Below are 26,872 nucleotides of genomic sequence, written 5' to 3'. Positions count from 1 at the left end.
TTTTTTGGCTTTGTTTGGTTTTAGTTTGGTTGAATTTTGTATGTGTTTGCAATGAAAAGGAGACAAATGAAAAAATTTGATTTTTTACATTTCCCTAAGGGCTGTGGTGCACTTGTGGTGAATCATCTCCCACTTACGTTAACTCAACCATATGTTTTAATGACTGTTTTCGCTGAAAAAGGATGTTTGCACTGATTCAGAGTGGTGGCTTTCTCCACCATGCACCATTGAAGCTGATAAATTAGGTGCTAGTTTTATCAGATGGGTTCTGTTTTGAGAGCCTCTTGTACACTCCTCTCCCAATGTGCCTTGCAAGCAGGTACTCCTGGGAGAGCATCAGCTGTCATTTACACCTGACACATTAAAGAGTGAGTACATGTCTCGCTGCCCTGCCTGTTCACAGGGCACAGAGGAGCAGAACACAAGCAGCATCTCAGGGCTCCTTTAAGTAAAATATTTTCCAAAATTGGCCTAGGAGCATTTTTTAGTAAGTATGTTAAAGGGTTCAGTAAGGGTTAAAAATGCACACAAACAAATGAAGAGCCTTAGCAAGGGTTACTATGTGTGTCATGGAGCAGAGGAGCTTACCTGTATTTTATTGGAGCAGAAGCAAGAGCAGTCTTGGAGGCAGGATTGCTGCACTGATGCTCCAGCTGCATTTTATCTCAGCGTCTTCTAGAGCTGTCCATGGCAAAGCTCCAGGGAAGGGATGTGGGGAAATCTGCCATGATGGGAGTGAGGAGGATACTTCATGAACTGTGATCAGCTTCTGCAACAAGACAGAAGATGTAGTGAAGGGAGAGATCTGTGCAGGAGGTTGGAGTGAGGTCTAATGTATTTACTAACAGAAGAACATTTTGAGCTATTCCTGTGTTAGGTAAGATATTTCCAGAGATGCAAAACATGATTTGTCTCTGCATCCTCTCTTTGGGAGGATAAATTATCTTCTCTTCTGCTCAGGAGATTCTGCTCTGTCTAATGGAAGTTGTTGTCTGTCTGGGTGTTTTTTTCCTCAGATTCATTTCAATAAAACAATGACAAGACTATTACCATTTCCATGATTCTCTTGGTTTATTTTGGAATTCCAAATTTTTGGTCTAAGTAATTTTCTCTTTAAGGACAATGTAGTTAGGCTGAGTACTTGAGCTTGCTTGACTTTATTTGTGCAACTCAAACTGATTTTGTATCTCCCGTAGATTTTTTTCTCCCTGACTTTTTTTTCTTCAGTAGGTTCTCAAACAAGAGTTGAGTCTATGCAGATACACTTTCCAAGCTATTTCAGTTACATTTTTATTACTGTATCCCGCAGCCATAGGGAGGAGAGGAGAGAGATCCAGCAGGCAGGAATTGTGCGGCAAGATTGATTTATTTAATTATTTTACAAACTCTTTTATAGACTTTTTTCTTCATAGTCTAATTGGACGAAGGATCAGCCACCTCCCTGGGGTGATTAACTAGAATCCTAAAACATCCATTGTCAAAATATTTTTCTACTGTACCATAAACAAGGCTTTGCAAGGTTGCAGGTGTTCATAGTTTGTAGAACTCTGCTACTATCTTCGTGAGAGAGAAAAGTATCTCACAGGCTTAGAAAGAAGCAAGAAAAACTCTTGCTAGCAGCAATATTTGTATCCACATATTTTCATTCCTGGTTTTTAATGTTACGTCAGTGTATTCTGTACCCTCACCTATACACCTGTTATTTCTATTCCTGAAGTAACTTTTTTTTCTTTTCCTTTCATGTACTGTTTCAGTCTCACCATGCTGTTTCTGCTTATTCTTCGTATTTTTGCTGAATAAAAATTGTAATGAAAATAATTGGAAGTGCTGAATGTAGTAAGTTTCACCACTGAAATGATGTCTTATGTTTAGTACTAATCCAATGTTGCTGAAAGAGGTAGCACAGACACTACCCTCACCCCAATCTCACAGAAGAAAAGAAAAACAGCATAGAATAGTTTTTCCATCAAGGCCACTTCTGTTCTCTCCTGTCATTTTTCCCCCCGTCACCCTTAATTTAGTCTTTCTATTTGATCTTTGTGCCTCCTCCTCACTTCATTATTATTAATGTATTTATTCCATTCTTTATTTCTTTTCTCTCCAAAGTTCAGATTGTTGTTGCTCCCTTGTGTCCTATTAAAACAAAAATCAAGCCTCTATTAGGCAGGAGGCAAGATGGATGCTAAAGCACATCTTTCCTTTGTCTAGCTATAGTTTGCTTTTCAGGATAAACTAGTGTTGGGGTTTTTAAGAGACCTAGTTTTTTTCCTGTTAAAGGAATTTTCCCCCATTCAGTTACTAAGACGATAAATCGCCGGGTACTTAAGAAAAGACAAAAGGGCCTGGCCACCTTTTTGTTTCACCTGGGTGTGGGTTCAGTTCGCTCTCAGCGTCCAGAGAGAGGAGCTGCAGAGAAAGGAGCTGCTGGTTCCCCTTCTCGGCCGTTTTTTTTCCTTTTCTGCTGGAAACAACGCCGGGATCCCAAAGCCGCTTTTCCTGCCCTGCCCCGCTGCTGCTTCGAGCTTTCGCTACGCTGTAGCCGTGCTCGCCCTGCCTGCCTGGGCCTCTGTGGGGTTTTCCCATCTGGATACATCTCGTCTGCCACCCGGGATTTGTGTTCGTCCCTGCCGCTCCAGCCTGCTGTTCCAGCTTGCTGTTCCCGAGAGCCCGGGATCAGCTGCCCAGGGGTTTGTGAAGCCTTTGTTCCATCCTTCCCCGGGATCCCAGGGCACTGGTGCCGCGTGCTCCCTGAGCTCGCTCCGGAGCGCCCCCTGCAGCCGCGGGGGAACCATCGCACCTGCCCTGCTCACCGGGAGCCACCAGCGCCCCTGCCGGCTGCGAGCGGAACTGCACCCGAGGGGAAAGGGCCTGACAGCCGAGAAGGCTGGCACTGGGTTTGTGATTGCTGTTACTGCCATAGTTATTGTTGTTTTGTTTGACTGGTTATATATATAATAGTAAAGAACTGTTACTCCTATTTCCCACATCTTTGCCTGAAAGCCCTTGATTTTCAAAATTATAATAACTCAGAGGGAAAGGGGTTACATCTGCCACTTCAAGGGAGGCTTCTGCCTTCCTTAGCAGACACCTGTCTTTCAAAACCAAGACAACTAGTTAGATTGTACAGAGTAATACGAAATAGTGGATAGCATTGGGTTTCAGTTGTGTAGTGGGCAAAGGGTGAAAGTGTGGGATGTGAGTCAGGTTTTCTGGTAATGAATTGGAACTGGACTGAATCAAAATGTGAGGAAGTCCTGTTGTCACAAATACCCATATACTGCAAAATTGGAATACTACTATCCTGAACACTTTTTCTTAAAAAGCATGTTTTATTCTGCTTTCTTGCTGAGTCTCTTTGCCTTGATCTGGAAAGTTTGGTCTGTCCTTTTGTGCAAAGCCTTAGACTGCCTCCATGTTCAGTGGATTTGACTGGTGCTCTGCCGTCTGACTGAATGATTTAACTGTTGGGTAGGAGCTATTGCTGTAATATTTTTTTTTCATTTATCATCCGACTCCATGGAAATAGATACATAATTGCTTTAGAAGTAGTAGGCTTTGAGGATGATGTTACCAATTCCTTCAGCCTGTCAGACAACATGCTCAGTCTCTACTGATTTTTATTAAGAATGTTCAGTACTGTCTGTGGTTTCTGTTCAATATAATGATTCAAACTTCTACTGTGTGACTGTCCATAATGGCTCCTTTGAAGTCACAGAATCTGTCAGGGGGTTAATTTGGATTTAATGGCCTCAGAATGAGTATATATTGACAAGAATAAGCAAACCTATTGCTGTCATCAAAGGAAAGATTTTTGTCTTGTTATCATACTGAAAAGTAATTTGTTGTACTAATTTTTTTACTTGTCTCTTAATTGTTGCATTTTAAACATCCTTAAAGCTACAGGAAATGTATTTTTTTAAGTGAGTACTATTTTGAAATACATTAATGCTTAATTCTTAAGTTGGGGACTTAAAAGCTGGGAAAATCCATTCTCTTAAGTGTGCTTCGTTTCTCAGACAGCTCTCCCAGCAGCTCCTGCAGCCATCAGAGCTGAGCGGAATTCATGACTGTCTCGGTTTGAGACAAGTTTAGGAGGAAATGTCCTGTAATGAACGTCTCCTCGTAAGAAGGCAGGTTTCAGCACTCCCTCCCCCACAGATACAAAAGGAATTTCTTGGATGAAAGTGAAAAATACTATTTCTTTAACAAGCAGAGTGCCTGCATGGCACGCAGAAAAAATGAGTAACTGTTAAAATATTAAACCTCCTCGATGTGGAGGAAGCTGCTGGATTCAAAGTTCTTTTCTGTAGCTGGCTTGGCCCCTCCCGAGTTCCGAGGCCAGGATGCAGTGTCCCCGCAGCCTCCCTGCCAGTCCACAGGGTCCGATGATCTGGTTCTCGGATTGCAGCTAAGCTGAACAGTTCCAGAAGAAAAAGAAGAAGTTCCGGAGGATTTCAGTGTGCCAGTATGGGAACATTTCTTGCCTCAGCTAACAGGCTGGCTAAAAGCACGAAGGTGCTCCCTCAGTTCTGCAGCGGTGAGAATGCAGGGGAGTGTGTGTGAGTCCTTGAACACAAACTGCACTGAAGAATTCACTCGGCTTCTCTCCCTCCTCTCCTGCACCCAGTTTAAAGCCGGGGGTCCCATTTCTGGGCATAAAGCAGTCAATAGGGAAATACAGTATTATCATAAAATCACCTCAAGACAATAATACCGTGTTTTCATTTGTTCCTCATTCAAAGTGGGAGTGAGTTGTATTCTGGTGGCACAGTCAGTTTTTGAAAATTTTGACATATCATTAAAATGACCTTTTATAAATAGTTGTGGGGTTTTTTATGATAGTACTGAATTTCTGTGGCTCACAACAGAGGGAACCAGCAGGGTTCAATGTTGTCAGTTCCCTCCTTCCTTGCCATAAACCCTGAAACTTAGTAGGAAGTTTAAATGTTGACACATGTGGTTTTATTTTTGGTCATTTTAAAGCACTATCGCAGGTTTTTGGGTGAATTTAGGTACAGTAGTGTTTATTCTCTAGACTAAATACTGAACTTCCATATTTGCTAAATCTTTTGGTGATTTTTAAGTGGCAGTTACTGTCCACTTTAATTTTTCTTCAGAGGTGTATTGTGAATAAAGATCTGTACCTTTTACAGCAGCAGCTTACAAGATTGTACTTCTGTTGCCAGTCATTTCCTTTATCCATTGTTTGCTTGTTTAGGATGTTGACATGTCCCTTGTTAGCAAGAAGCAAAATGTTTTGGCAGCTAAACTTGCATGCCAACTTCCAGTGTCTAAGACATTAAAGAACTGTGACTTATAATATCATCTATTCAAATTGTTAATTTTGACTACAACCTTTAGTTGTAGGATGCAAGTGACTAATTCCTGTTTTCACAGTTTGTTAGTCTATATACATTTGCACTTTTATTTCACCTTTGAACCACATATGTACTGGACCTTTTAATAAGTAAGTGGGTGAAGTTTAGGATTCAAAAAGGAAATAATGCAAACGTTTTCATATCCCAGAGTAAGACTACTACTAATTTCAAACACTAAGAATTTTATTAATATAAGGTATTGTTGTAAGCAATGTTTACTGTAACTTGTTTTGCTGGATCTAACCACAGCATTTTTTGTTTTGGTTCTTTTTACTCTCTGGAACTTGATGACTCTTGTTTACAACCTTGGCAGAAGTCATGCTCATGAAAATACTTCTGTCTTGGATTTGTTCTCATTTGATGCAACACGTGAAGAATTTAACATTTTTTTCCTCTTGTAAATATTTAAACTTATGATAAGTTGAAAGAGAATAACCTTGCAGCAGAGTATTGCAAAGATGCTTGAGGAAGTTTTGCTTTGGGGACCTGCTCCCAGTCATGAAGTGCATCAAAGAACTCAGAGAGACGTGATCTGAGCCATTAATGGATGAATTTCGAATGGATATCAGCAAGGCAAAATTGTATTTGTCAGGGTTGGTGAAAAGGAAGTTGCATTCATGGAAGGCCTGATTGCCAGGTTCTACCTGTGCACGGGTAGGAAATGTATCTTGAAGTTCTTACACAGGAGGCTTTTTATATGAGAAAATTCAACTTAAACCCTAGTTTAGATGGCAAGTATCACCTTTAATTAAGGTAATGGATCAGGAATAATAGGAGTATGGTATGTTTTGTTGGGTGGGGTTTTTTTCTCTCCAAGGAATCTCTGAGGGATTTCACTAAACTCTTTCAAGCTGCCTGTCGTTTGATGCCATACCAACTACTTAAATTCTAACATATTAAAGGAAAACAGAAGCAGTCTGTGCAAAGTAGGGGTTGGATATCACTGCATAGTGAGGGAATTCTTGCTCACTTTGCTTGAATTACCCCAAATGCACTACCAATGTCACAGCTATTTCCTAGTTACCCAACAGCAATGGCTGGCAATTAGTGCAAGCTTGCTGATTATTTCCAGCCTTTGTGAGGAGTTTTTTTAATCAAAGTTGTTACAAATAAAGTAACTATCTGTGAAGCCAAACTGTCACTAAGGGAGGAATTTGAGGTATTTCATTAGGTACTGTGGGGTCCATAAGTACTTTAAAATGGATTTGCATTCACACTTATGTGTTACGATTTACCTTTTAAAAATAAACTTACGTACAAAGCATGTAACTTTGCAAGGGGCTTTTTGCTGGCTTATGGACTTTATTCGTTACCAGGGTTTTTTTCATACTTGAAATTTTTCTTTTGGCAGCAGTTTCTAACCTGTTTCAAGAAAATTATTTTGTCCACTCTGCTGAGTTTCTCCTGGTTTATAAAACGGGGTGAGGGAGGGAGAAGAAATCCTGATGTCTTTATACGTATTTGCTGTGTGTAACATGTTCATCTAAACCCTGTTTCTGTGTCTTCCTCTGAGGCTAAATAGATGGCTGCATTCCGATGGAAATTAGAACAGATGCTTCTTTATTAGTCCATCTAAATTTTTCCCATACTAAAGTAGAAATTCTGCTTTTCTTCTCCCTCCCCTCCCTCTCTCCGCCTCTAAATTTTACATCAGTCCCTACCACAGCTGCTAGCACTCCTGATGCTGTTGACAAATATTTGGAGACACCTGGAGATGAGAATGAACATGCACATTTCCAGAAAGCTAAGGAGAGGCTTGAAGCTAAGCATCGTGAAAGAATGTCTCAGGTAAGGGGAGATTTCTTTATTCCTAAATGTGTGAGTTTGTCTGTCAAGTGATAAGTGATCCTTCATCTTCTTCTTTCCCAAGGCTTCATCCAGGTGCCCTGCCAATTTGCAGTGCGTAAACACACCATTTACTGCCTTTCTGACTCTTATCTAAGAATTCAGCTGACTGACACACATTTGCGGTTGTGTCACCACTGCAATCATAAGTCGATACAGTTACTAGAAGGGTTAAAAGAAAAGAAAAAACTAAAAGATGTCTCTCATCTTTGTGAAAGAATGTTTGTTTTGTAAGATTGTGTTTCAAAGTCAAGAACTTGGCCGCTGTTATCCTTCCCTTGGGGCAGCTGAGGGGGAAATGGTTTGTGTTGAGGTTTTCTGTGTGTGCCCTGGGGTAATGTGAAATCACATCTGTTCATCTAATGGTCTTGAGCCTCAAGGTAACACGATATGCATCTAAAGTCAAGAGGTAAAAATGGTGCTTTTGAACTGAAAATCCAAACTGAATCAACTCTTTTCTTTCCCTTCAACCAAACAGATTCGTGTAGCCTGAAACTGTACACTGGTTTTAATCCAGTGAGAGATGAGTTACCCACTCTCTGAGAAGCAGGGTTTATAATGGTAATGCCAATAAAAAATGGTCAGAGTTTCTGCCTTAGTAACAGCAAAGAAAAAATATAAGAGGTTTAAAGGAAAGTCCGTGATGCATATTTTTTGAGAATGAAACAACGACAAAAAATGAATGTAGTATAATTCAGATGCACGTCATATACCCATGTAGCTAATTTACTGTATTTTTTTTCATTATCCCCTGATGGGATTTCAGTGTGTCTGTCTGTTACTGATACATTAGCCTTTAGCTCTGTGCTAAAATGTTATTCCAAAATGAAAATAAAATTGTGAATGAATATGAAATTAAGCTCTTAGTGTAAGTCCCTGTCTATTGGCACCGTAGCTGTGCCTGGCACTTTTCTAATAAATTGGGCAGGGCATCTTACCTGAAGCACTCATCTGATTGGTGTAATCCACATACTGAGAATGTGACATGTCATAGATAGAGGAAGATAGGTGCTCCTCATCTGCCTGGGAAGTGTTGAAGCACAAATAAGCTGTCTCCTTTCTAAACAGAGAAAATAGAGCCAATTTAATGGGGAGGGAGTCTGGAGAATAAAAAAGGCACACAACCTGCCTAGCAGAGGAGAAACCCTGCCTTGGCTAGGCATGTAGAGTGTTAGTGGATAATACAGTCACCACCCCAACAGTCCTTCCTCTTGAAATAACCTTTTTGTAAAAAATGCTGTTGAGGTGGATTTCCTGAAAGGAAAGGACAGTCAAAGCAGATTTCCTTGGCATAGTCTTCAGATTCTTGCTGTGGTTCCATGTTTGTCTCCAAAATCCCAGTATGTAAAGGTCAAGCTGAGTAATTAAGGGCAGTATTGGGGTGAACTGTGTATTTTCTGTTTTAACATGAGCATTTGGAGGGCCCTCACAACTGAAGGCTGTGGTTCAGAGGTTTGACTGAAGCTGGAGCTGGTGCCCTCATTAGCACATTCCTAGCCATCCTTCCTATCAGCACTAATGAGAGGACAGGGGGTGAGGTAGGTCAGCTGCCCATCTCCTGCAATGTCAGTCCTGTGACACTGCAGTCAATCAAGTCAAAAACCAGCTGTAGCCAGTTCAGCAAATTAAGTCGGCCCTGGTAAACAGCAGCATGATAGGTACATTAAAAAAAAAATTAATCATTAAGTTGCCTAAGCTGCTTATGAAATCGCATCTTAAAGGACATACGTCTTGAAGTACACAGACCCCCTGCAGAGCTTTCAAGATCAGAGTTTACTTGTAGAAGGCAAAGCTAATTTTTAGAAACTTAAGTTATGATTTTTACAGTATTGAAATAGCCTCTCCATGTTAACTTGTCAAATGTTTAAAAGATAGTAGATACTATGGGCAAGTAGAAAAGGCAGCTAGTTCACCATTCTGTGTTTTCTCACATGAACATCTATGTCCAACACCACTGATTTTCTTTTCTGGCAGTTGATTTTAGAATTGCTTTTTACATTTTCTTTAACATCAGGTATGTTTTTAATATAAACTTAAATATATATGTAGCGGAAAATGAATCTGAAACTATTACTTGTTAAGTTAAAAACAATGCTGAATAAATTAGCTTAGCAAGCCTTTGCTGTCAATGCTTTTCTCGGTAAAATAAAAGGTAACAAGTGAGAGTCACTAGCCAAGTCTTCCAGCTGCACCAAACATTTTTTTTATTCAAAGTCCAGTTCTTTCAAAGCTGAAAAATGGAGGCTTATAAAGAGCAGAAATGCCCATTTTTCTTCTATTAAAAAAAGGAAAAATGATCAAGTAATTCTTTAATCTTGATAAATGTCATACTCTGAAATAGATTGGTTTGTTCGCAAAACACAGATATTTATTTAAAGGCTAATTTTAATTAAAAGGCTAGTTTTAAAATAGTATTTGATTTGGTGCACACCTTACTTTGCAATAGCCAATTAACTAGTAAAAAATCAGATGCATTCTAGTTGACATGCAAAATGTAATCATCTGAGGAGTAAGGAAGTTTATCACTAAAAAAATTATACTGAAGTGAAATATTTAAAAACATGTCATCAGGGAAAATGTAAATATTCTGCATATCCTCTTTCTGAGATTTCCCTTCATTTACCATGAAATTCTGACAACTCATGTTTCTTTTTCTCTTGTATAAAGATGTTCACATGAGCAGAGACCAAGATTCTGTCAGTGGTTATGTCACATCATAGTTCACAGCTCATGAAAGACTTTTACTAGAGAAGTCTGTCTCTGTAATGACCTGTTGCACCTCTGGTTCAGACTCTTTTAGTCCCTTGTGCTCTAAAGTGTCCATCCCTTTAGACTACAGATCATGAAAGTTTTCCTGCACCACACCTGAAGCAACAGAGCTTATAAAGTTGCCGAGGAAGTACTGTAAGGAGAATTACGTTAACACAAAATGTTAAGCTTTTCCCAAGAATCGTTAATACAGCCAAAGCAGGAAAACTGCATTCCCATGGAAACAGGGGTAGCCATTCAGTGATGCATGCGTAACCTCTAAATGTTTGTTGTTCTCCAAAAGATAACAGGGAGAGGTTATGCTAACTGATTGCAAGGTGCCGTGGTTCTTGGTTCTTGTTTTGGTACAATTCTCCTTTTTCTCTTCCTATTTTCAGTTTGTTAACACCTGTACAGCTCCCTTACATAATTAGTTGCTGCTAAATAGCCTGATGAACCAGATACTGAACCTTACTCAAGGGAGCAGTATATTTATACATTTCTCTCCTCAGACATCTTGTGACATCCTTATGTCTGAAATTTGCTCTTCCTCTGGCTGCCTACAATATTTTTGGAATTGTAGCATGTAGAATACTTATGATAGGAACTTAATGATACCTTGTGTCCTAGAATAGTTTTGCTTCTTGGAAGTTTATTTCCAAAGCAAACACCTGAAAATACTGCAGTTCTCAATCAGCTTGAACAGGCCTGAACAGGTGTTCCATTCAAGATTTTTTTTTTTTTTTTAATCATTCCATGCCACTCGTTCCAACATCCTGGATATGTCTTCAGCTGATTTTTAGTTCCAGTGATGCTATAGAATCACAGCGTGGTTTGAGTTGGAAGGGCCCTTAAAGATAGTTTAGTTCCATCTCCCTGCCATGGGCAGGGGCACCTTCCACTACATCAGATTGCTCAAAATCCCATCCAGGCTGGCCTTGAACATTTCCAGGGATGAGACATCCGCAACTTCTCTGGGCAGCCTGTGCCAGGGCCTCACCACCCTCACAGTAAAGAATTTCTTCCTAATATTTAATCTAAACCTACTCTCTTTCAGTTTAGAACCATTCCTCCTTATCACTACATGCCCTTGTGAAAAGTCCCACTTCTGTCTTCTTGAAGGCCCCCCTTACACAATGGAGGACTGCTATAAGGTGTCCTTGAAGTCTTCTCATCTCCAGACTGAAGAACCCCAAATCTCCCACCCTGGCCTCACAGAGGAGGTGCTCCAATCCTTTATCATCCTCACAGTCCTCCTCTACACCCACTCAAGTAGGTTGATGTGCTTCTTGTGTTGGGCCCCAGAGCTGGATGCAGCACTGCAGGTGGCATCTCACCAGAGCAGAGCAACAGAATCCCTTCCTCAACCTGCTGTCCATGGTCCTTTGGATGCAGGATACACTGAGCTTCCTGAGCTCTGAGCACACATGGCCAGCTCACGTTTGGTTTTTCATCCACCAGGACACTCAGGTCCTTTTCCCAGGGCATCTCTCAGTCCATTCATTGCCCAGCTGACACATGGCCCTGTTGAACATGAGGTTTTCCCAGGCCTGCCTCTCAAGCCTGTCCAGGTTCCTCTGAATGACATCCCTTCCCTCTAGAGTATCAGTCACATCACTGAGCTTGGTGTCACCTAGCTGAGATTGCTATCAGTCCTACTGTCCATGTCCTCAACAAAGATGTTAAATAATACTGGTTGATGTATTCCCTAGATTTTACCATGTCTACTACTGTGTGTGGGAAGCCTGTTTCCTTCCTTAAAACTGTCCGGTTAATAGGATTACGCCCCTCAGTTGTAGTCAGCACTCTTTGGAGAGGTTTAATAATGTTATTACCAGAAAAAGGGTCAAGACTTAAGTGTGGAACAAAAGCCATTGTCAAAGATAGGCACCTTTTTGGCATGACTGTGACCTCACTAAGGTCAGACAAGTACCTCTGCTGGCCTGATTGTGCTAACCCAAATGTCTGCCATAAATTCTTCTCTTGCAGATATGCTTTTGTGCCCCAGTGTAAAAAAATGGGAGTGAATTCTGCTGCTTTCAATACATAATGAAATTTTTGTACTTAGCATCTCTTAATAATGAATGACATTTTCCATACTGTCTCTTTCCCTCTTGCTGTCCCCTACAGCCCAATTTCAAAAGGCATCTGCCAGGCACTAAGGCCTGAGTTTTGAAGAAGTTTGAATTTGAAATGGCTTGCTGTTTATATCTCATTCAGAAGCTGTTTTCCCTGTACAAAACCTCCAATCCTTGAAGACCCATTGTTAACGATCTGGTTTAAACTCTGAAAAGCAAAGAAAGCTAAGTCTCTGTGCATAAACCAGAAAGAACGTAGAAGGTTCTAAATATTCCCAGAATAGAGATTAAAACCAAATGAGGTTAGATGTTGATGCCAAAAAATTGATGTATTTTATTTTATAGTAAAAGAGGCAAAGAAAAGGAAAGAGAAAAAGAAAGAAAGAAAGAAAGAGAGAAAAAGAAAGAAAGAGAAAAAGAAAGAAATGAAAGAAAGAAAGAAAAAAAAAAAGGAAGAGGAAGCAAGGAAGAAGTGTGCGGGGGGGGGGGGTGGGGGGACAGGGAGTGGTGACAGGGGTTAGGTGGAAGTATATCCCCCATCCGAGGGCCACAACAACATCTCATTGCTCCCCTCCATCTGGTCTGCTGGTGGTCGCCACTGTGGCCACTGTGCCCATGCTGTCACACGCCACCACATGCTGCCACACATCACAGAGTACAGAATCCTGTGGATTAATACACACTTTGGGCCAGGTGGGAACGCCCATGTGTCTCCCCTTGCAGGGACTAGCTTGACACACTGCCTTGCGACACTGAGGGTCTGCTGCATCATCTCTGGTGCAGGGTCTGGGGACCCTTTTGAGGGGGGCCCCTTTGATGGGCCATGTCATCCCCTTCTGCTGTGGATAAGCTTCCACTCCCCCTCCGGTGAGGACCCCTCAGCTGGGCTCTTCTGCACAGTGGAGGATGGGCAGTCACTAGGCCTCTGACCAGAGGTTTTTCCAAGATACCCAAAGCTTCTCCTCCCTCCACCCTTTGGTGTGAGGGTCTGTTCCAGCCTGGCAGCTGATAGCCCTGGGGCTGTGGTCTCCACCTTGGAGGTGTTAAGCTTGTGCTTTGTGAATGTCCCCAGCCCTGAGTTGTTACTTTATCTTATCTTCATCAGCAAGCAGTGTAAGGCCTCAGTCAGGGTAGGGTAGTCTTCTCTGCAGCTTTTGTAATACAGTTTTTAAAATCCTTTAAGAAAATGTTTAAGTCATAAATTACAATATTTCAGTCTCTGATACTCATGAATCTCTTATGTTTTTCATAGGTCTGTGCTGTCAACAGAGGAGAATAGGTTTACAAGTGCAGAGGCCAAGTTCAGCCTTTTTCTGCACATGCGTAACTGGGGAATTTTTTCTCCTTGCTTTTTGGGGACCTCTGTAGTGCTGTAGCATATTTCTCACTCACGATTCCCTGAAGTGATCTTTGGTGGGAACAGGAGTTCCCTGTGGGTGGTAGCATGGCCCATGGATAGCTGTATCTTCAGTTGGTTAGCACATACACACAGATGCTCTCAACCATTGAAGTCTTCTCAGTTACAAGAATCGTCACTGAGGGCACAGCAGTCTTACATTGTTTCTGCAAACAGCCGTGTAATTCTGGGGTTTTTTTCAAAACCTTTCAGTATTGTGGCACCAGAGCTGAACTCTGAGGCCACTAATTTACATCCCTCCCAACTAGCTGTATAGTATGTCAGTTTATCATCCTGCCTTCCAAGCCTTAAAAGACTTAATGAAATAAAAGGGACAGAGACAGATGTAGTCTAGCCAAAAGTCCCCTCATCACATTACCCACAGTACTTATTTTTGTTGTGTGGATTAGCAAAGGTTTAGTTTGGGGGATAAAGATGGCAAAGGAACTCTTGTTCTGAAGATCCATAACTGCTCTTTCAGAATCAGAAAATTAGGCAGATGTCAGAGATGTGGTTTTAAGATGGAAAGGGAGAAGGGGGAGAAGAAAATCATGAAGTTGTCAACCTTGGCCAATGTTCAGTCTTGAGCACATCATTGTAGTTTATGACTTGGGTTAATGCCATAATTTCTGGGCCTTCTGTAAGTTCATATTCTGTTGCAATCCACTCTAATCACAGAGGAGCAAAGAGAGCTCTCTGTGAATAAAGCAGAAAGAACCATGAATATTCATTCCAATATTGGTTCGAATATTCCCCAAAATGAGATAAAACCCAAAAGAGGTTAGATGTTGATACCAAAAAATTGATATATTTTATTTAAAAGAGGGAAAGACAAAGAGAAAAGAAAAGAAAGAAATAGAAAAAAAAGAGGGGGGAGGGTCAGGGACAGTGACAGAGATGAAGTCGAAGCATATCACCCCCTCCATGGGTCCCAAGGATGTCTCCTTGCTCTCCTCCATCTGGTCTTCTTGGTGGTGAGAGTCCCGCGCTGAAAAGTATAGAATCCAATGGATTAATCACGTTTGGGCAGGTGGGACCACACATGTACCTCCCTGAGGGGAACCAGTTGGACACTGTCCCTTGCAAGACTATGGATCTGTTACATCATGTAATATCATGTGCAGTGCTCTGGTGCAGGGTCTGGGGACCTCTTTGGGGGTGTGTTACGAACTAGTTTAACAAAGAAGACCAAAGGAAACTAAGCCTCTGTGAATAAAATGGATGGGACCCAGAAAGTTTTGAATTATATCCAAAAAACATGATTAAAACCAAACGAGGTTAGATGTTGGTGCCAAAAAATTTGATATATTTAATTTAATAGTAAAAGAGGCAAAGAGAAAGAAAGAGAAAAGAGAGAAAGAAAGAAATAGAAAAAGAGTTGTGTGGTGGGGGTGGGTAGACAGGGAGAGAGTGGCAGGGGTCCCAGCATCATCTCGGTGTTCCCCTCTATCTAGTCGTCTTGGTGGTGAGAGTCCCCCACCACCCACTGCCACCACACCGGGAAGTATAGAATCTCGTGGATTAATATACATTTGGGCCAGGTGGGAATGCCCAGGTGCCTCTGCTGGATATTTTTTTTTTAAAGGCACAGGCTCAACCAGGTACCCTGAGGCACCATCAGCACTTTCCAGTCTGTTCATCAAAGAGCCTGATTAGCAATGTCTGGTGTGGTGTGTGGAAAAACTGGGAAGCCTGAGACAGGAGGTGAGTGCTGGAGGCTCAACGTGCAAACGTGAGTCACAGCAGGTCTTACTTCTCCTGCCTTTGTTATTGGTCTTGGTAAAATTTCAGTTGTCCATGTGGACTCTGAGCTTTTTTAAAAATTGCCTTGACTATTTCTATTAAATGGTGTGAAAGTGTGCATTTTATTGAGAAGGGAAGGAAAGGAAATGCACACTGTGAGTAATTGCTTATACGTTTCTTATTGTGCTAGTGCTGCACGTAAATAGTGACTTATTTGTGTGCATTTCATTCTGTGGGAACAATTGTTCCTATATAAAATGTGCTACCTGAGGAGATTGCTGTCTAGGTGTGAAATGACTGAAGGCCCTAGGTAAGACCACAGGAAGGTTTCAGATCTCATGGACAACAAGTTAAGAGTAACCTACTCCCTGACTATTGAAATACTGCTCTGTGTTACAGGGGGAGGAGGCTTCTCCCATTGCTGAAAGAAATTACACTGAAAGATCTCCTATGTTATTTTTCTGACAGTGTTGTACTTGAGATATATATTCAGTTCTTGGAGTGTTTCTACAGCCCCTGTTTCTGAACAAATAGTTGGACTAGCATGAATTAGGTGTAATTTTTGATCTGCCCTACCCAGGCCAGAGATGCAATCTGAATAAATTAAAAGGTTTTATGGTGCCAGAAAAGGTGGCATGATCCAATTGGAATGAGTTGAAATTCACTCATTTTGTCCAAGGATAGGAAGAATTGGTTTTCTTTCTGTCTGAGATGAAAAAGGGTTGGTGTGTTCACCCATGGAGATCTCCACTTCCCTTGCTTGAGGGCTGGTTAACAGCTGTGTTCCTTCTCAGTGAAGTTATGAGAGCTTGGCAGTGTTTGGACACACAAGTACTGTCTTTGTTTAATTTAATAACAGGATCCTACCTTCATTAAATGTTGTAACTGCCTTTTTTTCTAGAGATAAAAGGAGGAGAGTAATGTAAAAATATGACTCTTCGAGCTGTAGTGCTTGGCTGCAGCTAAGCCCTGGGACAAGAGAGGAAAATAGGAAAGTCACACTCGTTGTTTTGTTCATTAGGTCATGAGAGAGTGGGAAGAGGCAGAACGCCAAGCAAAGAACTTGCCAAAGGCTGACAAGAAAGCTGTTATCCAGGTAAAGGAAAATGCAACCTTACCGGCTGGGGCCCCAATTAAGATGCATAGGGAGCTGGGTGTGATGTAATTTTATAGTCTACTTTATGGAGATTTAATGTTATTTGCTCTTTTTTTTCTCTTGCTGTGTTTGTTTCCTGCTGTTAGTGGCTGCTGGGTGTCTCTGTACTTTGCAGCCAATCCCTGGAACAGCAGTGCAGGACATTGCTCCTGACTGCATGGAGAGGTAGAATTCCACTTGAATTTAGATTTACCTTCAGTGAGAACTGAAAACTCAGTTCCCACAGGCTCCTATCAAAATTTAGGCCATGACAAACTAATACAAACTGCAGGATCTAAGCTCAAAGCAGAGATGGAAAATGTGATCTAAGGAAGGAATTGCCATCCGTTTTGTCTGAAAGAAGCCCTTAGCCAAAAATTATTTTATCCAAAATGTATTATAATTCAAAAATTCTGACAAGCCAGACACTCCTTGAATCCCACTGTCAGGTATTATTCAACACTGCTGGAATGTTTTCAATGCACAACTATAAAAAGGAAGCATTCAGAACTAGATTGGTTTGCACATTAGGTCCCACAGCTTTACTCTCTGTGCATTTTATTCAGTCAATCTTTTCCTTTACTGGAATAAGTTTGGGCTCAATTTTTCTTCCTGGCAGCCAGTTTACAAGAAATTATAGTTACTCCGTTCAGGCTGGACATTTTTTTCTCCCTGTGTAGATTTGCTCATGAAGTTGTGTTGATGGCTCTCAATGGCAGGGGTGTACACTTGCCAAACTTCACCCTCCCCCAGGCACAATTTCTGTGGTGCTGAATCTCTGTCTCGGGGCAAACGAAGGCGGTTGTGCTAGACATGTCAGGAACATTTTTATTAGATTAATAAAATCCTGAATACAGGGCACTGCAGTTCACACTGAAATCAGTAAAAGGTGTGTGCAGTGCAGAATTTCTGGGAGCCAAACTACATTAACAATGGGGAAGGATTTTGGTGCTTTGCAGACAGAGGTGTTCACATATGCTGGTCTATGCTGATGTCTTCTCTGTTTCTGTTGTGATTGGTGTTTTTTTCAGCATTTCCAGGAGAAAGTGGAATCACTGGAACAAGAAGCAGCAAATGAAAGACAGCAGCTTGTGGAGACTCACATGGCACGAGTGGAAGCCATGCTGAATGACCGTCGACGCATTGCTCTGGAGAACTACATCACAGCCCTGCAGACTGTCCCACCCAGGGTGAGTGCGATACCACAAACTTTGCCAGCTGTGTCAAAATCATTGTAGTTGTCCTGGAGGAAATACAGATATGCCCATGTGCAGTCCAGCTTTGGAGCTGGGAGCGTGCTCAGTGTGCAAGAGCTGTGACAGCAGTCAGACAGTTTGCACAAGCTCCCCATGTGCATACCTGTCGATGGATAGATACATACATAAAGATACTTAAGCAAATCACATGGAAGTTATTTGGTTGTCAAAAATTGTAGCTGTTGACAGATCCTGCATGAGGAGGATGAAGTGTCCCTTCAAGTGATGCACATTAGGGTACTTCATCATGACAACATGGAGCTTAAAGATAGGATAGTTATGATTTTTTGTTTTGTTTGTTGAACTGTTGAAGTGTTTGGTGAAGGATCTTGTGAGGATTGTTGAATAGCATGAAGTTAGCACTCTAGAAATTCTAAATTGTCTGCTTTGGATGTGATGGCTATTGGTGGGTGTAAACTTGTACATTCAGATTGCAGATTGAATGGAGTTTAATGACTCTATATCTCTGACACCTGTTTTCAATACCACAATAGCTGGTCAGTGACCTCCACAGGAAGAGAATTTGCAAAAAGACTGGGGGAAAGCAGTACATTGTTTTATATATCTCTGGCATCTTAAACACTTCCTAGATGGAAAAAACATTGTTACACTGCTGAGTCTTTTAGGTTATTTGACCTCACTGGGAGTTATACCAACATGGCTAACATGATTAAATTACATATTTTCAGTAAATTTCCTTCTGAGGAGAAACCTGCATATTTGGTAACCATGGAAAAGTGATCATCGTCTTAGTTCTTTATCATCATCATCATTATTGAACTTTTTTCTCCATCCTGTGGTGCAAAACTCTCTTGCTTTTACTGTGTATGCCAAGTAAAAGTTAAAATCCTTTACTTAGATAAAAGTGTCATGGGGTAACTTCAGGATAGTTATGTGAAGAGTTTCTGTGTATTTTGCAATATAGTAATTCGTGGAAAATGAAGTTAGTCTGTGTTAAATTGGTAGAGGATGTTATTTGGCCTGAGTGTGACTTGCATGTTATGACCTCTGACCACAGTGAGGGTAGTGAGAGGCTTGAACTCATTAGGAGACAGGTTAGCAAGTTATAGGTTGGGATGCAGCTTCTTTTAGGAAACTCGAGTCTGTGGCTCAGAACTGAGGTGAGGTGAGTACATGGACTGGCTGCAGGTCATGTTTGCTGTCTTGCGGTGTGCGTTTGGGTAGTGCACCAAAGATAGGGTTTCACATTTGGCTTTGGAGCCAAGCTTTCCTGCTTTGAAGTTGAGCCTTGTACAAATGTAATCCTGTCTGAAAAGTACCCCAGTAAAATGATTTGCTTTTGAGCTGTGTGTATATCAGGCTGGCAGCTTGGTTCTGCAGGTATCTGCGGTTGTGGAAGGGTATGAGGAGGACCACACACAACAGCAGAAAGGTCTCTATAGCTGCCAAAATGTGGAATGCAGAAGATACAAAGTGAACTTCAGCTGCAGAACTCTAAGGGGCAAAAATGTTAACAGTGACTTTGGGACCAGAAAAACTTGCATTTTGTGCTTGTGTTGCTTATAGTCAGCTCCCAGGACATTTAAATTACTGATACATTTCCTGTGTCAGGGGGAGAGCACCAGACCTGAAAGGTGACATGAGTCCAGTAAAAGTAAGTTTTGAAGGTACTGCTTAAAAGACTGGAGTGCATCCTCTGTTGAGTATATATCCTATATATGTCCTACAATAGCCAATAATTCTGAAAGGAGCAGGCAGCAAGCATGGAGGTAACATCAGCTGAAGGTGCTACCAGACAGGGACTCATCTCAAAATAACAGGGGTGAACAGTTTAAAAAATAATGTCTTTAAACAAGTCCTTGGTCAGTCTTGTAGATGGTCTTGTCCTTGCCTTAGCATTTTTTGGTTGTATGCTCTATAGCTGATGACAGTTGAGGTGTTGAACTGTTGGTCAAGTGTGTGCCAAAGCACTTGAAAACACTGACCTTGAATTCAGCAGGAGGATTTGTCTGATTGTATTAAGAAAGAGGGTGAAACCTGGGGAGTGATTGATGATAGCTGAACAACCTAATGAGTTAATCCTGTCCACTAACTGCTTCGCAGTATGTGGAGCCGGAAATCTAAATACACTGTGAATCCAAACTTTGGGTGTCTAGCCAAAGAGAAAATGGGATTAATGGAAAATTCAGCTCTCATACCCTAGCTGTATTTTGCTCTGGCATTTCCCTAGTAAAGTAAAAGTGCGTTTGATGCAGTTGTGTTATCTTTGGGAGAGTAATTCATAACCTTCCTGATAACTTTTAAAGTATTATTAGAAAAGGGGTGGGAGTGGTGGGGTTCTGGAGTTCTCAAACTATTTTTAAGAACCCCCTTCACAGTCTGCTTCAAGTCAAATGGTTTGCTATTAGTATGTTTACGGCAAAAATAGATTCTAAATATTTTAAGTGATGGAGTCTCTTTCTCTAAAGTTGTGAGGAAGAATTTGGATTTAAATTTTAAAAAATGAATTAGACTTTTTAATTGAAGTGCTGCATGCAGTTAGGAGGGTTAAAAAAGTCTGGGACTCCTTTGTGAATAGCTTCTGTATCGGATCAAAAACTGTAACTGCAGGTTTTTTTCATGTGTTACACAGATGATTGCCTAGGGCCAGTGTCAGAGGTGTGTGCCTCTGAGTACCACTAAGGGCAGCAAGGGAGAGAGGGAGCACAGAGAGATGAAATTGCATAGTTTCAGGTTCTACAAGAAAATAAATTCAAGCAAAACCAAATATTTGTACTCTTGTTCTGTTCTCAGAAGCACTGTCATGCAGGCTGCCCAGAAACTCAAAATTTGATCCTCATTCTTGATTCCTGATGCAGCTTAGCTCTGCTGCTGTAGTTCACTGCCTTTGGGGTGCAGCTGTTCAGTATCCAGTGTTAAAATACTGTATTGTTTCATCCTGCTTGATGGGCTTACTACAGGGGAGGAGGATTAGTATCAGCTGGAAGCAATATGCCTCTAGTTTTTAAAACAGTTGGAAGTTTTCCCCTTCATTTTGTATGTTAAATAGGGGAATTCAAATCCGTCATTCTCTGTGAGCAGATTAATTCTGTAATGTGCTTGTATTCCCTCTTTCAAGAGCATGTCAAATTTTTGTGGATTATGTCTCCCTTTTTAATCTTTGTTGGTAAGAGAGGCGCATTATCCATGGGAAGCTGGTGATGGGTGACAAAGACAAGCAGAAAAAAAATTGATGAAATAAAGTGTTTCAGGAGAGGGAAACATACAGGAAAACTTTGAAAGGTAATTAATTAACCTCTTTACTTTGTGCATAGATTAAAGTTAGCATGTAATCCTTAAAATCAGTTTAAAATGCTTCTCTTCTTATTCAGCACTATTTTACTGAAATGTAAATTCTTGCTGAGAAGAGCAGGATCATTAAGATCAACCCTAGCATGTACATTAATCCATCTGGCTTTTTTTCCCATGTTTTCTTCAGAATTTACTCTGTTACCTTTTATGCTTAGGAGTGTAGTGTCTGTTCACAGAGAGAGCACAGCACGGGTTGAAACTAGTCAGGTTTGGCTATTTGGACAGGGAAGAGGAATCTGCAGGGGGGTCCATGCTCAATGCCTCAGTGTTTGGGAAGCTTAAAGCATTTCCTGAGTCTAAGCAGGTTGCTGTGGAAATATGCAGTTGGAAGCAAGCCAAAATGTTGCTGCTGAATTGGTGATAAAATCCTCCTCTGCAGCAGGAAACAACAGTCCAGCTCTAATACTCCACCCTTAAACTCTGCTCCTCCAAACCCATAAACTTCCAGCTGTGGAATTCTTCACATATAGTTAATTTTGAAGGCTTTTTGTGAAATAGTATGGATTTCAGCTCTGTTTTTATACAAAGTCGGATTTCAGGAAATGTGATCACCTAATTCCATTTTCCAGTGCCTTCTGAAGCTCTTGTGTGAATAAATCCAGAGTGTCTTGTTTTAAACCCTGGCAGGTTCATTATATCTAGAATTAAGAGTTTTAAAATAGTGAGCAGAACCAAAATTTGTCTTAATTTGTCGAAGTTCAGTAAGTTGAAATACTTAAAAACAAATAATGAGATTGAGTCAAATAGTTTTCATTTTATTTGGCCCCTGGAGGTGTCCTTGAGAGGGGAGGCAAATGTAAGTCTTGGGCACCATTATAGCCATGTGATTTTGATGTGTGAGATAACACATTTTGTTACAAATTAGCAGAAATTATGAAGGCATCTTTAACTCCACAGGACAGGTATCTGTATGGGGATTTATTTGTCTTGCCCGTGAGTAAGTGTTGCATTCATCCTGTCCAACTTTTCTTGAATGTTTCTAAAATGAGCTACTTCTCCTTGATGAAACATGACCTGCAAGTTAATAATGAAGCAAGTGAAATATGTACTGAATATGGTACACAAGGTATTCAGAACAGTGAATGAAAAGAAGCAATTGTTGCACATTCCAAGAGTAGTAATTGGAAGGGACTGATGATTGATTTTTCTCTAAAGGCAAGATTAGATAGCACAACACAGCATTGTGAAAGTTTCCTCTCTGATTTAGAGTGAATTTTGATCAAAATGACAAGCCAGCTCAGAATTTCCCATGAAGTTCCATGGCACAAAGCCAGGAAGTTGTATTTTCAACACACTGACGTGCTTTATTACGGTTTTTATGTGGTTTCTCTGTAGTAAGTATTTTGGATTTCCACAAAGAGATTTTTTTTTTCATGAGGATAGATTTTAGCCATGCAAACTACACTTGATATTTCCATTTTCCAAGCCCAGTGAAACTGCACTGTTTCATCACTCCCTTAAAATCTGAAGTAGCAGATTAGGATCAGTATAGAGATCATGGTGGGGGGACATCTGCATGTTTATATGTATTTATGTGTGTGTGTGTTTATATATAACTTGCTAGAAACTGGATTGTGGGCATTTTAGATCTCATATGCAAGACCACAGAAAGAATCATCTTCTAAATAAGAGACAAGGCATATTCTCTACAGCTGTAGGTAGAACATTAGTTCTTAATGGCACATTGTCACCCTAGGTAGCCTATGTAGCCCACATACATTGTCTGTGAACCTGTCTACTTTGTACCAAATGTATTGAATGCATGCAAGTCCCCATGTACTCAGGAAAGCTATATAAAATAGTACTTTGACAACATTCTCCAGAATAAACAGGATTTTAAACTAATAGCTATAAAATACCTGAAGACATGAGCACATCTGTTGGACGGTCACAGTAGCTTGTAAGAAGGAGTACAATCAATCTGTACTCAGTTGTAGATAAAAACAGTTTTTTGAATCTGCGGGAAGGGGGAGCTTTGGAATGAGTTTGATGGGAGCAAACGATGTTAGAGTATGTGCTTAAAATAGCTGGTAGGTTCACATCTTATTAGGTGTGTCTTTTTTGCTGCGTTTGCCTGAACAGTGAGTGCGTGCCATGGGACTGTGGATTTAAGCTTCTTACCAGCCAGTCCAGAGTTTTGGAGTACACAGTAGCCATATTATTCCTAACTAATGAGCATAGTTAATGAAATAAAATGTATTCAGAATTTGGTGCTGGATCCTGTTGCCTAGGAAGTCACTAGCCATTCTTGTCACTGCCTAAATGACAGTCACCAATGTCATCAGTAGTATCCTGGTTGCCTTCAGAGGAAGACCAAAACAAAAAAAAAAAAGGAAACAAGCCAACAAAACAGGTATAGATCACTGAAAATAGTGGAATTATTTCATGAGGCTTAGGTAGCCACTGGTGGCTGATCCAAGTTATTCTGTGAGATGTTTTTTACTAAGACAGTTACAGACATAAACATGCACAGTTTTCCCTGGCAAAACACATAGCAGAATTTCAAGTGTTAGACCCAGAATTTTTTAAAGAACTTTGGTGGTTGGTACATTATTTAAGAAGAGCAAGAGGTGCCAAGCTGGCCCAATATGTGTCAGCCACTTGTTTTTCTGTCATAGACATGTCAGAGCTGAGGCCTTGGAAACTTAATTTAGCTGATAATAGAACCACTTTGATTTATAATTTAGTCTGAAGATTCCTGCCTAGGGTCGAAGTAATAGACAGCTGTGGATATAATGGCATCAGACACAGGGTCTGGGTGCATCTCCTCAGCCTGTGGTGCCTTTCCCTATCTCTGTGCTTGACCTAGACCATTTCTTGTGGCCCCTCTAGTCTACCATCACAGGAGTTCATATCACTACTTCGTCTATTAGATTTGGGTGTGAATCCTGCTGAAAGTGTTACCAAAAATCAGGAAAAATAAAAACTCCTTAACACTAGCGTAGCATTAAGAAGCAAGCATTCTTTATTCAGCCAGATGCATGAGGGGATATCTCCTCCTAAATTGTGCATGCTGAGTACTGTTTTGATACTATATTTTACATACATATTCATAGGTTTTCCTAGAAGAAACATATATGTGATAGTGATTTCCTCGAAATGTCGTAACTGGGCTTGTTGCTTTCCAGTTCTTCTTCCTACGGAATAAGCATTTTGCAATTCCGTAGGCCAGTGGTTTTTGAAGAATGAGCATTGTATTAACCCACCAGTTGCAAACAATTTTTAATCTGGCAACGGAAGTACTTCTGCAAAAAGTGGCTGTATGTGTGGGGCTTTTAAGTAGAATCAGTTCACTCAATAATGACATTTAAAAGAAAATGGGTATGAAGTACAATGCAGAGGGTGGGACTTGAGGTGAACTGCTTTTGCTGATGCAGAAATTTGTCAAAACTCTGCAAGAAGTAAGTCTACTGCTTTCTGCATCAAGAAGAAAATTATCAATTAATTTTTTAAGTTTGTTTTTTCAGTCTAAGTTATATTCAACTGTAGAACATGGTCCTCATTTATGGTGGGTGCCACACTGCGGTATGCAAAGCCCAGTGAAGAGCTGTCATTGTTCATCACCAAATCTAGCAGTTTTGCCTCCAGCCACAGCCCTGAAACCATGAGGCAGAAGCGCTGCAAAGTAGTTGGGCAAGTTGGAGGTCTGACCTGATCCAGTGTAGCTGGGACTTCCAGAAGGGACGAAGAGCTGGTTTAGTTCATGTCAGATGTTCAAGAGATACCACCACCTTTTGGGGATTTTTGATCCATGTGGAAATGACCTACTATATTACCGTAAGAGCTGGGGCAGGGCATGTTTCCTAAAGGTCACAAAAAAGACATTTTTGGCAATAAAAAGTCTATGTGGTAAGTCTTCTAATCAATTTCAACTTCTACATCACGGGATCTTGGGTACATATGTATCTCAGGTCTCAGCATTCCATTCAGGGAATCCTGTTCTTTCCATAGATGCCTACATACACCCTGGGAGCTTGCGTGTAGTGCAATAATGCCCTGCTGACCAGGAAAGCCTTGTGTGCCTGTGCCAGGTGATTCAGTGCTTCACAAGGACATCTTAGCTCTGGATCACCTGTTGTTGAAGCAATGTCACAAGCTTTTAGGCCATGTGAGATCACCAGCAGGGCTGAAGCATGCATATGGATGGTTTTAAAACCAAAACACTGAAACTCCCTAGGATTGTATTCCTACACACAGTGAGTTTCTAGTGGATTTTTGGGGTGTTTTTCCTGCTTGAGAAAAAGCAGTCTCTGCCCCTCTAAGGAAACACCTTGCATTAAATATTCTTTAATTGTCCTAAACTTGAATTATGGATTTCTGCTGCATCACAGGAAGATTTCTTGGTCAGACATGCTGGAGGAACACATTTCCATTTCTCCTTTATAGTGATATGTTTGGGACATTTGTCAGTGTTAGAAAAGGCACTGAAAGTGGACTGCCAATGTACCCAAGTGACTACTACTGCTGTCAGTGGTATTTGTTAGGTATTTTCCATATTGTTGTCTTATTAACAAGTCTACTTGTAAAGTCTCATTCACACATTCCAGTGAATACACACACGCTATGGGAAAACAAAAGTTATTCCCTTCTGGTTTTAGACACGATACTTAACATGGAATATCTCTTAAAAAAAAAAAATTAAAATGAAACCTTTTCTGTCTAGTCTACCCTAGTCTGTTACCTTGATGTGTCTTGGGGGCAAGAAAAGTTGAATTATCAGGAAAGGTAGCTAAATTTTCTGTCTTCAAAATTTTCTTGTTGTTAAACTTTCTGGTCTCCTAGCATTCATTTCGATAAAGCTTTACAGTTGACATTTCAGTTGTTTCACTGTTACCACAAAGTTGTGAGGATTACTCACTTTCTAGTATTTGTCCACAGTTTCTTGCAATTCATCTGAGAGTATTTGGCTTTGGGGACTTGGAGTTATTTTCCTCATAAATGAATTTTCAGCAATGGGGACACTAAGTTTAATTCTTTGGCAGGAAAAGGCTTCACATTTCTCTGTTTCTGTCTGACATATATTCTCCAAATAACCTTCGGTTTACTTTCCTCAGACATTTTTGAATCAGTTCCTTCTCTTATACTGAAGAGATTCTGAAATCTTTGGACTCCATATCTTAGTATTCATCTCTCGTGTAAATGTTAAATCAGTTTAGGCTCTATATTTGTCCATGAATCTAAGCCTTCTTAAAACTTCACCTTCACCCACAGTTCTTTCTGCTTTGGAAAGCTGTGCACAGAGCTTCTGACACTTATTTTATCACTTCCACACCTTCTTCCCTGTGTCACTGTCAGTGCCTAGACAAGCTGCTCATTCTTTAATCTGCTGCACAGTAAGGTCACCTTTCTATTCCTTCTCACTGCTCAGCAGCTTCAGGTAGGATGCACAAGCACAGCTCCACAAGCGAGAATGGAGGGAAGGCAAGTGCATTTCCAGTATCCATCATCATCTCAGAGTTAAAAATGGCTATCTTAGCTGGATGCTGGAGAACACTTCCTGTTTTGGCAGTGTATTATTGTGCAGAGCAGGAAAGTACACAAGAATACATGTCTTAGCCTTCAGTGCTCTGCCATCACTATGTATATTTTCAAGTTCCCTTCAGCTGCTGATCTTTTCTTTGTATTCAATTACGTGTCTGAAGGTGCATATCTAATAGGTTTTACTAATTAAAATTACTTGCAATAGACTTAATATTTTTACAAAATCTGGCACCTAAGCTGAGAAACTGCAGAAGACTGGGCACATGTCTCTTTTTTCTTACGGGTTTTTAGTCAGTTACATGTTCTGCATGTGTATGTTCTGTATCTCAGCTCAGTGGTTCTTTTCCTCTTTGTTTTCTCCTCTGGTCGAGTGGCAATAGTGGCAGGGCAGGAATATTGTGAATTTTTTTTTTCCTTAAGTTTTGCAGTCAAGTCTGGGGATTGATTATTCATAGGAATATAGAAAATCTGAACACTCTCCTCAGGAGCATTACCTACTG

General features: G+C 40.7%; 1 protein-coding gene across 4 annotated transcripts in view; it reads left to right on the top strand.

The window, feature by feature from the left end:
• Nucleotides 1-26,872, top strand: part of APP (amyloid beta precursor protein) — a 200,798-nt gene that overhangs the window by 125,352 nt on the left and 48,574 nt on the right. For all 4 annotated transcript variants that reach the window (XM_032097649.1, XM_032097643.1, XM_032097657.1 and 1 more), the window contains 3 exons: nucleotides 7,033-7,166; nucleotides 16,210-16,284; nucleotides 17,355-17,513. In XM_032097649.1, the coding sequence (XP_031953540.1) occupies nucleotides 7,033-7,166; nucleotides 16,210-16,284; nucleotides 17,355-17,513 (368 nt within the window). The remainder of the gene's footprint in view (nucleotides 1-7,032; nucleotides 7,167-16,209; nucleotides 16,285-17,354; nucleotides 17,514-26,872) is intronic.

This window comes from Corvus moneduloides, chromosome 2 (genome assembly GCF_009650955.1).
Source record: "Corvus moneduloides isolate bCorMon1 chromosome 2, bCorMon1.pri, whole genome shotgun sequence".
NCBI lineage: Eukaryota > Metazoa > Chordata > Aves > Passeriformes > Corvidae > Corvus > Corvus moneduloides.
This window is presented reverse-complemented; position numbering and strand designations above follow the sequence as displayed.